Source organism: Pseudochaenichthys georgianus, chromosome 14 (genome assembly GCF_902827115.2).
Source record: "Pseudochaenichthys georgianus chromosome 14, fPseGeo1.2, whole genome shotgun sequence".
Taxonomy (NCBI): Eukaryota; Metazoa; Chordata; class Actinopteri; order Perciformes; family Channichthyidae; genus Pseudochaenichthys; species Pseudochaenichthys georgianus.
Genome location: NC_047516.1, coordinates 4,887,874 through 4,903,174, shown reverse-complemented (window position 1 = coordinate 4,903,174; position 15,301 = coordinate 4,887,874). Strand labels below are relative to the sequence as shown.

General features: G+C 42.5%; 1 protein-coding gene across 1 annotated transcript in view; it reads right to left on the bottom strand.

Annotated features, from left to right (window-relative positions):
* Positions 1-15,301, bottom strand: part of rad51d (RAD51 paralog D) — a 43,677-nt gene that overhangs the window by 7,946 nt on the left and 20,430 nt on the right. The window contains exons 4-7 of the mRNA XM_034098927.2: positions 5,526-5,607; positions 4,203-4,337; positions 4,028-4,123; positions 721-805 (exon numbers count right to left, since the gene is read on the bottom strand). Coding sequence (XP_033954818.1) covers positions 721-805; positions 4,028-4,123; positions 4,203-4,337; positions 5,526-5,607 — 398 coding nt within the window. The remainder of the gene's footprint in view (positions 1-720; positions 806-4,027; positions 4,124-4,202; positions 4,338-5,525; positions 5,608-15,301) is intronic.

Genomic DNA, 15,301 nt, shown 5'->3' with positions numbered 1-15,301 from the left:
CAAAGTCTTGGCTTTCAGAATATTAAACTTGTTTCGCCAAATTCAGATGATAAAAACAGCTTTGAAGCTTCGGAGGCAACCTAACGTCACAGCAGGCATAACAACAGCCGGGGTTTCTTGTGAGGGTTGCCCCGGGCAACAAACACAATACACACAAACGCGCCACAGATTATTTTGCGGTATTTGGCTGCCGAACGAAGTCATGTACGCAGCTCGCGACGTAACTAGGACGTAACTTGTTTATAAATTAATGTGAGGGCCGCAAAAAGAGGAGGTGGGGGCCGGCCCATCCCTGATGTGAATAGTCTGCAAAGGCTAAAATCCCGGTGATTACTAAGTGACATCACTATGTAACCCTCACGCTCCTATTGGCTATCGCTCCAACACATTGAAGAAGAAGAGCTTTTTGAACATTAAAGCATGGACACATGTCCCAGTAGAGACACTGAAGTAAAATAAAAGTTATAGTGCATTAACTGCTAACAAATTGTGCAGCCCTTATCAACAGGAAATAACTATAAGAAATATAAGAATCTCAAAATGATGTTATTATTCAACAATTCTTTGTGACGGTAAAAAAGTGTTGTTATTTCCCACTTTCTCACGACAGAAGCTAACGTGTCATGTTTGCCAAATGTATACGAAGCTTGTTTAGAGATATGTGCAGGTGTGAGTGTAAACACAGCCTCAGGTTTGATGGACTTCAGAGAGAGACATCACCTTCGTTCTGCTTTCCTCCCAGCAGAGGAGAGATAACCGCAGACACCGAGTCCACGATCACCGCCTTCACAGAGGCAGCACACGCCTGGTGGAAGAAACATGGGACGAGATGAGATGAGCTGGAAATGCAACGCGTCGTCTCGAAGGTTCCTGTGAGAAAAGTATCTCCCTGGTCACCGGCTTGAGCTTCAGTCTCAGGATCCATGTGTCTGTGGTCCTCTCCAGAATGGAAGGAGTCATCACATACAGAGCATCAACTAGTTCCTTCACAGTGTCCTTCACAGTGTCCTTCACATGCTGATATCCAAGAGAGGGAGTCACACAGTCACAAGATGGAGGAATACCAGTTCTTATAGGGAATCATACATCCTGTCATGTAGGCTACCAAATAATGTTTGTTCTCAAAATGTTGGCTTTTTTCTGAAAATCCCAAAATTCTGACTTTCTCAAAATCAAAAAAATAGAGCCGGGACTCGATTAAAAAAATTAATCGAATTAATTAGAGGCTTTGTAATTAATTAATCGAAATTAATCGCATTTTTAATCAAAGATACATATTTGACCTGAGAACAGTGAGAAGCCATTTTCACATGGATGTTACTCCAGGTGGTCTACAGTCGAGTGCAGTCCAGTGAGCCAGGGAGCTGGATATTCTCTCAGACGTGGACTTACTTATCCTGGCCCTGAAACCAGTCGTCTGGTTGAGTGTGGGTTGGGTCAGGGTGTGGTTCCTTGCACTCGGAGTCGGGCTAACGTCCACGCTAGCTGCTACATGCTTTGCATTTAGGTGGTACTTTAGGCTCGATGTGCTGCGGTGATATGCACATTATTTTTTGCATAATTTGCACACAACCGTGCTCTTATCGACGCTTCCATCCGTCCGTTTTTTAAAACAAAATGTCCCATCCACGGGGCCGACCAAAGCGGTCTCATCAGCTTGTTCGTTCATGTTTGACTATTGTTCACCGTGGTTTGTTGTCGTTTGAAGTCCCATGCTGAAGTCATGAACGTTAGTTGGTGCTCCAGTATAATCGGTACGCCTGAAACTCATCCAGTGAGAAACGTTCCGCTGTGCAAAAATAAGTGCGATTAAAGGGAAATGGAAACACTTTTCAAACTGCTTTCCATGCGACAATATTACCATTAGGAAATGTATTTATCTAGTCTATTTCCAATGTAAACGATCAAGATACGCGAATTTACTTTTTGAAATACGTGCCTAATGACCATGGGCGCTTCCATTGCTCCGGGACTTTCCCAGTGACGTCACTGATTGGGTACGGCTTCCTGGGCCAAAGCTCAATAACAAACAACATGGCGTGCAATGCACCAGTAGTTTACATTACAAGAAAACGGTCGTCGTCAGGAGTTCATTGTATTGCCCCAGGCTGCACAAATGGATTTTATACAAAGAAGGAAGAAGTACATTTCCATAGGCTGCCACTAAAGGATGAGAAGCTGCTCAAAGTCCAGTCTGGATGCCTGGTTCAATACAAAACATTGGATTTGAAGCCAGGATCTGTTCCCACAATATTCGATTTCTCAACGTATGCAGTCGGGAACACCGACCGTCCCAGCACGTCGGCCGCGCAAGACAATGACAGTGTCAACAAACGTGAAGTTCGAGCCACCAAACGAGTTGCTTCAGCTGCCGAGAGAGAGGTACATATTGCAGCACTACCAGATTACTAGCTCACACATGTATTTACTGACACAGTGTGACCTTATTAATTAACGCAATCGCGTCCAAACTAAATGGTAGCTATTATGACGCACAATAGAGAATTGGGGGTGTTCTATAGCTCAACTAATTAAACTGGCATACACACTGGCATACACACGCTCATCTGTCGAAAACAGCCCTAAAAAGGCTAGTATTGCTATTGATGGATGGTATTGCAGGACCCAGAGCGCACGGAGCACAGAGCGGACAGCAGATAACGGAATTGCAGTTGTATTGCTTATAGATTATCAGAACATTTCAAAGGGGACACAGCCCCATTGGATATTAACCTATGGATTAACTACATCATCGTTGTAATGCCATTGAAGACCAGTTTAGACCAGACAATGAGGAAGGTAAGCCGTTAGCCTGGCGTATGTTAGTACCTAGCGCCACTTGTTTTGATGTACGTTTTTGTGGATAACCTCGCGAGTTTGTATCTTTCAGTGTTGAGGTGGGCACCGTTAGATTCTGTGTCTCCTTGCGATCACAATCGATGTGTTGGATGTGCGGCTAGGATAAGTAATAAGGGAGCTATCGGGGCAGTAATAGGTTAGCATTTTCGCTCGGGGCTAATTCAGAGGCTCACTGTTAGCATTGTGTTTTTTTAAATTTTTTAATTCCGGATCGTATGCCACTCTATTCGACCGAATCGGTTCATAAGCATAGGCCATGGGATGCCTGGTAACTGTAGATGCTTCCACATCAATGTCATCTCCCGACGAATAGTCAAATTCATCGTTCAAAACGTCGATCTCATTGCAAAATTCCTCCATCGCTGCCATATCTGCTACGTTGTGTTGACTTCAGGTGGAGCGAAAACACAGCCAGTGACGTCACCATTTGGGACTCCCCTAATGGCGGCGGCCTGGTCCCGGAATTCCCCACCCGGCCGGCGGATAATTAATTTTCTTTTGGCGAGTAATATCATATACAATAAATATTACGATCAATATCCATTGTAAAATGAATAAACTACCGGAATATTATAACTGTAATTGGTGTTTCCTTTCCCCTTTAAAATGCGTTAATTTTTTTAACGCGTTAATTTTTGTGTAATTAATTCATCTGAATTAACGCGTTAAAGTCCCGGCCCTACAAAAAAATCTAATTCGGACTTTTTCTCAAAATTCGGACTTTGACATTTTTTTTTTACTTTTACAAACAAATCTGACTTTTCCTAAAATGTTTGACTTTTCCTCAAAGTCTGGAAGCAGTCATCACATACAGAGCATCAACTAGTTCCTGAGCAGTGTCCTTCACATGCTGCTATCCAAGAGAGGGAGTCACACAGTCACAAGATGGAGGAATAGAAAGCAGTATTCAATGTTTACTTCAGATTAGCTCCACGTCAGAAATGAGCATGCTTGATGTCTCTCTCCATAGAGGCTGAATCATCATGTTACTCACATCGCTATCATCTGCCTCAAACAGTCCTGATGCTCTTCTAGGTCATCACACATCCGGTCATGTTCACAGCTGCAGTTGATACCTTTGTCATCACGTTACTCTCATGTTGGAAGAGGACACTCAGGATTTTCCCAACAGGATTCTTGGTGTATTTGAAGCAGTAAAAGTACCAACCTGCTGCAGCCTTCCACTGCGCAGAGCGAACAGACAGTCGAGGAGAGAGAAGACGTTGAACAGGCGGAAGACATGGATCCTCTGAAGAGCCTCCGCCTGTGAAGTGACAGATCCACGTTGTGTCGTTATCTCACATCATGTAGTGTTAGTGTGAACCTCCATGCCGTCCCCTCACCTGCTCCTCTGCGTTACTGCTCTCCGTCTGCATCATCTGGAGCAGGCGGCTGGCGGTGAGTCCTCCTGTCGTATCGATGAAGATCACACTCTGTTTCAGGTGCAGGGAGACGTGCACCGCCACGCCGAAACACACCTGGAGGGGGACATTTGGTATGAATGGAAAGACTAAGGTACAGAAATACTCAGTTCCATGTTCCACTCGTGCAGTTCAAACTGTCGAGACAACAGAAAAGCTCTTTGGGAAACTGGTGGATCTTAATCAGTCCAATGCTATCTTTCACATATATAATAGGACTGGTTTGCTCTTGTTGTAAAAAATACTGCAAAAAGCTGTTTTTAAATAGAAATAAGACAGTGTTGAAATACTCTGTTACTGGTTACTTTATTAGGTTGTGTTTTCAAAATGTTACTTACCGTACTTTTCGGACTATAAGCCGCGACTTTTTTGTACAGCTAACGGCCACTAGGGGACCTCCTAAATCTATGGATTTTACAGGTAAAATTAACCACCTTTAACACTACGGGCTCTATGACCGGTCCGCGCCCGCCACCTCTAAGCGGCGGGCTCCAGCAGGAAAAGCTGGAGGCCGGAAAAGAGTGAGACAGGTAGCGCGCCAAAGTAAAAGTGGAACCGAGAGACAGAACGAGAGCAAGACAGACGGACAATGTAGCTGCTGTGGCTTATATGCAGGTGCGCTTTATAGTCCGGAAAGTACGGTACATAAAACTACAAATATATTGGCATCAAAATATATTTAAAGTACCAAAGGCAAAAGTAGAAATAATCATGTATGGCCCATTTCAGAATAATATTATATCGCAATTATAGTATTATATGCAATAATGTGTTCATCTCTTCAATGTTGCATTTGGTAAAGGGATTTATTTGGTTTGAATGACTTTATATATTGCTTTGTAGTTTAACCTATAACGAAATATTGTAATAAAAACATTACTTGATTTTCTATTTTGTGCTAATAACTTTAATCACACACAAGTAACTAAACCTGAAAAGTATATCGAGTAGAGAAAACGAGAACTGGCCTACAGAATGAACTCGCTAATCAGAAAATACTCAAATGAAGTACAAGTACCTCAGTACGTGAGTAAATATGCAAAGTTAGATTCCTCCACTGCCTCGGAGACGTGCCTGGTGTTCGGGGGACGGTTAAATAAAGCATGGATAATGTGTGTTAGCTAAACCATAACTATTGGTTATGGTGTTTTATTGCAGGACTGGAGACGAGGGAATACTCAAAGAGGAAAATCATGAGGATGAAACGCAGCGATGAAGAGGAAGAGGAAGGTAGGAAATGTTCACCTGAGATTTCCCGCTCCCCGGGCCTCCCGACAGCTCCGTTATCTCTCCGGTGAACAAGCCCGAATCCAGCAGTTTATCTAGGCTGCGAGAAACAATTCATTACTCACTCCCGCCATCCGCTGTAATAAACTATTAACACACACACACCCGGAGAGACACACACACACACCCATAATTCATTTTGAAAGAGTAAGCTTGTGGCAAAGCTCGATAAGAAACCATAAAAGCAGCAGCTGGATTTAGTAATTGTCCAAACATCTTAACAGTCTGCTGCTTGTGTTGTGTGTTCTCTCTCTCTCTCTGTGTGTGTGTGTGTGTGTGTGTGTGTGTGTGTGTGTGTGTGTGTGTGTGTGTGTGTGATTGTTGGTTACAAGTCTAATATAATAATAGTACGTGTATTTAGTATAGCACCTTTCACAGAAATACAATTCACAAAGTGCTTCACAAGAAAGAACAAAAGTAAAAATGAAGACCACAGAAACATGAATACAAGAACAACATGAGGCAGACATGTAAGGTCAACATAACAACAAAACACAGCCCACGTGGACTCCTGAAAGGAACACACATAAGAGCACATCACACACATCTCAAGCAGAAACAAAAGCCGATGTAAAAAGATGGGTCTTCAGTTGTTTTTGAAAAGCTTCTACAGAGACTGCAGAGCGGATGTCTGTAATGTCTGTAAAGAACTATATCCCAACGTTGTATACATTACCACCAAAGACCAAAGTACAAAACAACACTACATTCTTGCTTTGTATAATTAGCTGGTGTAATCAAGAGAACATTAATTTAATTAAATAATCGACATGTTCTATTGTACAGAGTTGTGAGGGTTATGTCAAGTTAAAAGACCCAAGATTACTTCAAAGCAGGTATCTTTTTTACTGCGTCAAGGTTCTGGATCTTTAGCTAAAGTTATTGATTCTCCGACTCATGTTAATAATGTCTGTTAAATATAAGTTCCATTCGATAAGTGTTCAGGATTATTACAGTATTTACATATCAGGGTTCATACACTTTTTCACCAATGCTTTTCAATGACCTCTCCATGACCTTTACCTCATTTCCCATGACCAAAAAAATTACTCTTTCTCAGCGGTACCACTGAAAATTAACATGGAACAGGAAAATAAGGTCTGCATATGAAACATGTTGTGCCCAGTGCCATATAGATAGAAGAGTTACGACAACGGAAGTCCATTGGAGTGAACGGAGATGTCGTAACTCTTCTATTATATGGCTCTGGTTGTGCCTATCTAAAACAAATCAAAGCTAAAATATAAATTATATTTGATGCAACTTTAGTTACATTTCCATGACTTTTCCAAAACTTTGGGAGAACAAATTAAATCATCCATTATTTTACCTATTTCTTCTAGTATTACATGCTGAGGACAATTTCCAAAGAACTGTCCTGCTAGGAGAATAAGAAACACGAAACACACTTTAGCAGGAACAAACCAAGATGGATATTTATCTCTTTTCACAGCGTTAAGTAGAGACTGTTATGAGGCGTTCCAACCTTGTCACTCTTGCTACGATTCTTTGTTACCGTAGAGAGAAATCTACGCTGTACTCCGTATTCTTACTTCTTTATACGTGACCTCTCCACCTCAGAGTGTCTGCTCGATTCATGAGTTCACAAAGCAAAGAACGTAACGGCCCGTCCACACTACAGCGTCGACAGCTTCAAAAACGGTTTCCAACGCGTCTGCCCATTCACTTTGAATGGGGTGACGTCACGTTGCCTCGCTTTTCGTCGCACTGAATTGTGGGTAGCATAGCGGTCCGTCTCCGCCTTCTGACGCCGGAGTAGCCAGCGCCAGCCAATCAAATCCCGTTTCTGAAAATCTGACAGCTCAAGCCGTAGCCAATCAAACCGCGTCTAAGCTGGGAGAGATATCCCGCCGTTCATTTCTATATTTCAAAAAAAGTCGGAGGAGAAACAAATTATCGCCGTAGCAAATCACCCGGTTTTGTATGACCAGACCCTCTTCACCTACCGGGATACAAACCGGAGGAACCAGGCATGGAGGGAGGTGGCAGAGGCAGCGGGTGAAACTGGTAGGTTTTCGCCTGTTTGGGGAGTTTATATATATATTGCTTGCATCAAATCCCCGGGGTTTTTTTGCTTTGTATGTCGGGGGTGGGAGATTCATGTGATTGGTTGTTGGTCGCGTTGCTCGAATAAAATCCCCAAGTTTCAGACATGCCCAGCTCCAAGCTTTTTTTGAAGCTGTAGTGTGGACGCTCCGTAAGTAATAAATCACCAGAGTTCCATTCAGTCCCTGCTGTGAGCAGAGGTTAATGGTGGCGCTACCTTCGCCTTATTTGACAAATCTGATTAAATGTTGTGAACAATGGTTCTGCCAAGCAGGTGCAAAATGTGTTTTAATGCCTGTTCGGTGTGATATACAAGAGGAATAAAAGCTCCAGCCTCTCTGAGAGCAGCTGGCTCCATCATGACGTCGATGGAAAACAGAAGACGCAAAAACATCATAATTCCACTTCAAACCATTGCAGCTGTAGATCAGTGCATACATCTGAGTTGTTTGCAGTGACTGGTGAAATGCATGCTGGGAGTTTTGCTCACAGTGTTTAGCAAAGACTTTACGAGATAGATGTATTCCTCCCATGATTGTTTGGCGTAGAAAACAAAAATAAGAATATAAGTAAACATAGAGAAGTATATAGAGATTCCCCAAAGTATTATTCTAACTTTATTAAGGTTACTCCGAGTAAAATGTAAAACTACATTTAAGTTAAAAACAATTCCTTTCGGATCTGTTTGACGAAAATGAGACAGACATCAACTAAATCATTTTAAAGAAATAGATAGCAATTACCAATTTTGTGGGATGTTATTATGGAATGTCAGAGGAAAAAACATTAAATCCCCATCTCAGCATCTTAATACTATAAAAACATTGATTTATGACATTTTGATACCATTTAAAGCAGGGGTGTCAAACTCAAATACAGTGGGCCAAAATTAAAAAATGGGTGCTAGTTGAGGGCCGGACTGGTTTTATGTTTATTGCAAAACTTATTGAAATGAACTTATTGCACATATTAAACCTGGAACTAACAAAGCTTAAATTATTGCCTATAAAAACAACATTAAACATTAAATAATCAGCTGCATTCATTTCTTATGGCTCTATCTGCAGCTTCTCCAGAGTCATTTCTTATGAGTACATTTCTCCACAGGCCAACAACAGCTTCAATAAAACTATTTCCCTCAAAGAACAAACCAAACCTGCCCTGTTGTCGTGAGAGAGAAAGTGCAGAAGGAAGCATCCATTGAACTCAGGTTGCTGCTCTGAGATGCTAGTTCAGACACTTGGCGTCTCATCTCGGGAGCAAGGTCATTAATGTTTGGGGTCAGGCTCTGAGCGGAGGAGACCCTCAGGATGGAGTGAAGGTGTGCGTGCAATATACCGGCGGGCCAGATCTAATAGTGATTAGAAATTATCCTGGGGGCCGAAATTAAATCCACCAAGGGCCTGATTTGGCCCCCGGGCCTCGAGTTTGACACATGTGATTTAAGGCCTTATTATTTATTAGTATTATACATGGTATGCCTTTTAAGCCTGGTTAAGGATGCATGGTAACCCTGTTATTGGTCTGAGCTTCGGCCGGGTATCAAACCTAAGTACTTGTGAATGCTGACCTCGATATGTCCAAAGCACAGAGGCACAAAAACTGCTGAATTGCTGTCATCGCCAAACACACTTCTCTTATTGTCATACTTTTTTAAAGCAGTGGTGGGTAGGGTGTTAAAAATGTTGAAAAACTCCCTGAAGGCAATTCCCATGCTCTGCAAAAACAGGAGAAATATCTGATATCTGCGGCTGTCGAAGGACTCGGACATTTTTGGAGCGAGTTTCGCAAGATACTTTAGTTGGAACAGTGTTAGCAAATTTAGGCGGCGCTGGATAATTTAAATAATCCATGTCTACTCTTGCTGGTTTCTCAATTAATAACTACCCTAGCTTTACGTGATAGTTTACTAAGTGTGATGGAAACTTCTGTGCAGCAATGCAGAGCCAAAGCTCAGGAAACGATGGACGCTGGAGAGGCTTTAGTCAAACGCTGATATGTATTGAGAGTATGATACGGCCGGAGAGATCACAGAGTATATCACACTTTCATGTGGGCCACCTAGCAAACTCTGAAGACAAAGAGTAAAATACATGATCTGTATATCCATAAAGGAGGGACCTAAAAACCCACCCTTCCTACCTCAATCATTACCAGACATTGGAACAAAGACCAGTTTGTAGGGGTGTAACGGTTCACAGAAGTCACGGTTCGGTTCGTACCTCGGTTTGGGGGTCACGGTTCGGTACGGTTCGGTACAACAAGAAAAAGGCGTATTCGCCGTGTGACTGCATGTGCCGAACCGTGACGTCCGAACCGTGACGGTACGGGACGAATACGGACACCGTTACACCCCAACCAGTTTGTATTACCAACTCACATGATGTCAAACTTCTCCCCCACAGGAAGGCAGGAGCATATGCGACTTAACGAAAAGCATATCTTTGTAAATTAAACAGTTTCTCAGAAAAGCTGAGAACCTCTAGACATGCAAGATCGGATTAAAATATTCTCTGACACCAAGTGTGCTATATTTCAGAAAAGCTCTTATTGCGTCTGTAGGCAGTAAAAACAAGTTGTGAGTGGCTGAATACGGGAATCACTTTGATGAGCTCAAACAAAAGCGCTCCACTTCTTCTGTTCGACCATTTATTACATGCAAAAACTGGCAAAATGACGACACGCCAATACCAGAAGCCTTGAATGCTATGGTGAGTGCAAGCAGGAGTGTAATGGATATTGGCGAGGGAAACATTGCGTTGAAAGTTGCGATATAATTGCAGTCCAGAGAAAATGTTACCGTTTGATATTTTAGAATAAACCACCACTAACTCCCATGCTGTCGTGCAGTGATTCTCAAATGGGGGTACGAGGACCCCTAGGGGTACGCTGGGGTACTGCAGGGGGTACGTGAAAAAAAAAAAAGGTCAATAAAATAAATACCATGCATGATTACAAAAATAATTATACTACAATAAGTTAAATATAAAACACAGTTTTATATAAAATATTCCTAGAACCACCAAGGGGTCAAGATCCATTCTGGTGCTTAACTGGTTCTTCTCCGTGTGTACAATGCATGAAGGAGTTAATAAATTACACACTGATGGAACATCACTATATTGTAATTATTTATATAGGCAAAAATGTTCGGGGTCGGTCAGGGGGTACTTGGCTGAGAAGATGTTTCAAAGGGGGTACATGACTAAACAACCAATAATGAGAGAAAGATACCACATAATTAAAATGAAAAACACAGACTTTACATGTGTCTCTCTCCCTACAGTTACATCAACACTCGATGAATGAAATAACTCTCGATTTATTTAAATGCATGTTTTCCATTAGCCCCCGTCCTTTAAACATGAGTGTTTTCTTCCCTCTTTTATTTCCATCTCCACCGCAGCAGTGTTTGTCGTTGCGTTGCTTTACCAATCTGCTCTTTCACCACTGCAATATTTAGATGTGTCTGTGTTGACGCTCAGTGCTCTGTGTATTCTGCGGAATCTCATCATCTCTGCGTGCACGTGTGAGGATGGATGTGACAGCGGAGACGTTCAATCTGCACGGACGAGGACTCCTTCAGCTGAAGGTGAAGCTGGGAGCCTGCAGTTTCTTAAGAGTGGTTCTCATCAGCCTCAGAGTGATTGTGAAGGAGGTGGAAACGCTGGCATTCGTCTGCCTTCTCCAACGTGCACTGTTGAAATATTCAGAAGCGTTCAAAAGAAAGTAGATGATTGTCCTTGGAAATGATTGGAGCAAGGTTGGAGAGAGCTGAGGCTGAATCGAAATGGAAACAAATCATTTATTTTGTACAAAACCCAACAACTTTTACAACGACAAGAAATAGCAAGTATGAGTTCACAGGTCCTGCTCATAACCATTCAGGGTTTGGCTTCTAAATAATTGTTTTATAAACTTCCACAATATTTCAGCTCATCATTACAGTTATTCCAAAGGTCCACACCTTTTGTTGAGATGCAATGAAGTTTGGAATTTACAATACTACGAGATGAACAAGCTGCTGACTGCAATAAGACACTATCAGGCCTTATCGTTCACCCTGATCCTGTTAGAAATGAAGAATCACCACAGAGGACAGGAGAACGATAAGGTTTGTTTTTGTTGCTTTCTTTATCTCATACTGTTTGACACTCGTTAATATATTACACAAGAGCCATTTATTATGTATTATTAATAATGACTTTTCCATATTAGGAAAACTTGGTTTATGAAATGTATTGGTTTCCTGCTGCAAAAAATCAAATGCTTCTTGGTTTAAAGGGGACCTATCATGCAAAATGCACTTTTTGATGTCTTTTATACATACGTCCCCGGCAGGCCCGGACTGGCCATCGGGAGGACCGGGAGGTTTCCCGATGGCCTGGCCTGTTAAGTGGCCTGCTGGCCTGAGGATTTTTTTTTGTATACGTATGTATTGTGAACGCAACGCTGTGCAAATGTGGGTCTGACTCTGCCTCACAGAGGGTGACTGGCTGTCTACATGATGTGGCCTGCCGACATGGCCACTTTCATACAGATCATACTCGATTGGTCTCTGTGTGTCATTCAAGCTCGGGAGGGTGTGTGTTATGTGTGGCGCGAGCGAGTGAGATAAACCGCGCACACCGGTTACGTGTATTGTTGTTGTTGTTAGCATCTGGTGCTAGCTAGCTGCGCTAACGGATATAAGGAGCTGTTTCAACAACAAGGTGGAGGAGAGTCCTCTCCTGTCAGACTGAGAGGCTGATAACTACAGCTCAGGTGAGGTAAAGGACTCTGAGTGTTTAGTTTAGTGTTTACTCTGTGGGTCTCAAACGGTTTGGTCACCATTTATGTAAACACATATTTCCATTTGAGGGGGGAGTGATTATTAAAATATGCATGAATAATAAAAAAAAACGTTAACTAGGTGAAAAAAGGTAAGATAAACAATTAAAACTTGTTGAGAGCTAAAACTAGTCTTTGCTGCTGCCTCAAAGAGGAGCAGGGGGAGGAGAGGGAGACAGGTGAGGCTGATTCAGGAGGACATACACACTCACAACTATAAATGAACCAAAAACAAATAAATAAACAAGTTTCAATGTTTTTTCATATTGGATATGGGATGTTATTGGTTATGGCCATGTTATTATGATTTTATGATTATTTAAATGTATACAGTTATGTTTCATATGGGTGTAGTCTCTTTATTTCCCCCTCAAAATGCACCAGATTGATGCATTTAAGTCCAACATTAAAAAAAAAAATCTTACCGGGGGAGCATGCCCCCGGACCCCCCTATAGGATTTGAGGTCCACCCCCGCTTAAAATATGTTCACATAGGTTCCTAAATAGATTTGCAATTTTTTTTAAATAGTAACCCATGTCCATATGTTTATTTTGGGGTAGTAGATTTAGAGCGCTATCATTATGGGCAGCAACGCTGTAAAAATTGACAAATAAATCCAGCAAAATGGCACAAAAAACTGGTAGTGGCCTGGCTGGGTGTATAATTCCCGGCCTGACTTATTGTCCCAGTCCGGCCCTGGTCCCCGGTGTGTCAGGGAACTCACGCAGCGTCAGAAAATAAAACCCTCTCTCTTTTCCTCCGTACCCAAATCTCTAAAAACGGGGCTACAACGGAGCTGATCCAGATTTGCGTCCGATATGACGTAATATCTGAAATGTGGACCCACGGCCCAATCAGAAATGTTGCTATCAGAAACAATGCCCGACTGTTTTGGACGTAATATGGTCGGTGTTTACGTTAGCATCGCTAACACTCAGAGCTAACCTGTGCTGGAGAGCATGTGTGTGAAGAAGCAGGAAGTAAAAAGGAACTCACCTTGTGGTATAACCGGCAAGAGATTAAGCCTTTGAGCTCCAGACTGTTTCAGAGAGAATCCTTGATAATCCATGATATGGCGTTTCATCACGGCAGCATTTAGTTTAGACCAGGGGTGCCCAACCAGTCGATAACTTTTTTTTTTCTTCACTCACACATCCCACTCGAAACGGGTCCGCGACCCACTTTTGGGTCGCGACCCACCAGTTGAGAACCACTGCCCTAGAGTATGTGAGGTCCCCCCCTAGAGGAGGTGAGGTCCCCCCCTAGAGGAGGTGAGGTCCCCCCTAGAGGAGGTGAGGTCCACCCCCTAGAGGAGGTGAGGTCCCCCCTAGAGGAGGTGAGGTCCACCCCCTAGAGCAGGGGTCTCCAACCTTTCTTCATCTGAGAGCTACTTTGAAAGAATGAAAGTGGCCAAGAGCTACTTCCATCACATCGCTTACATTTATTCACATAGCCCTCATCTGTTGAATTAAGCTATACTTTTGTACATGTGTGAAATTGCAATACCTAAAGCTTATCACAAATCTTAACTTCACATCAAGGTCCAAGAAAACGAAAATGTCTAACATATTATTATGGCCCAGTAAGTCACTGAACATTCACATAAATGTCCTTAATCACCACCTGACAAGCATCGTATGGCACTTATGGTCAAATAAGTGCATTCACTCTTTGTTACAATCAGTGAGATGAATGGCACTGCATGGAGTACACCATAGGTCTATGCTGAAGTGTAGCCACTTAGGTTCCCTCTAATAGAGTCATTTACATGTTCATCACTCAGTCTTGTTCTGTATTTAGATTTCATTCATGTCAGAAAAAGCTGCTTCAAAAAGGTCTGTCGAACAGAACCAAACAAAGCAGACGTGTTCAGTGCTGCTTGATGTTCTTATAGTTTGCTGGGTCTTCAAGGCTCCAGAAATGTTGTGAGTTTTGCTGAGACTTAAACTGAACATGATTTTGGAGATGTATAACCCCCATCTCCATCTCCACAGGATTGACACTGAACAGTTCAGCCATCTTTTTCATCTTCTTCTTCGTCTTGACATGACATTTTAAACCATAATAAATCAACTGTAGGTCTAGCCTCCATATATCTGTGTGTGAAATTGTTCCATCCTCAAAAACTAATGCTTCTGTAGTCTAGCTGCAGCTTCTAGCAACGGTCATCTGTTAAAGAAAGGACACTGAATGTCCTGAATGTGGCATCACACACATGACTTGAGTCTGAACACAGCAGACGACAGCATTATAAAAACAAAAATACTGCATGTGGGTGCACTGCACACTCACATTCTCTGTCTTACTGTTACATTAATCCCATGAATGCATGAGACTAAGTTAGCTTCATCATATCTCAATCAGTGATTAAGTGAATAATAAAGTTTCTATCGGGTCACTGTCAGCCTGTCACTCATTATTTTCAGGGAGGGGGCGGGGCTTGGAGGAACAGAGAGGAGACGGTGATCGCGGAAGCTTTCCTCCTGCCTTCACAAACTTCACACAAGTATTTATCAACTGAAAATAGCAAGAGGACATTCATACTCTGCAATCCAAGACTTGATTAAATCCACCAAAAACCTGACATGACGAGTGTTTTTCAAAAACAGAAATCCCTCCCTGTGTGTCTCTGAGCCGCAGCGACACGGCCTGATTCAGAGCGGGCCATTCTGCTGTTGGTTCTGGACTGGTGCTGTTGGATAAACAACACACTCTCACTCCCTAAGTGTCCAGGAGCGACGTTTGATCAGTGTCCGTGGCGTGCAGTTGTGACGCTATAGGCTCCTTCAGCGTCATAAAGGGACGCAAATAGCTTTCAACTGATTGCAATGTATTC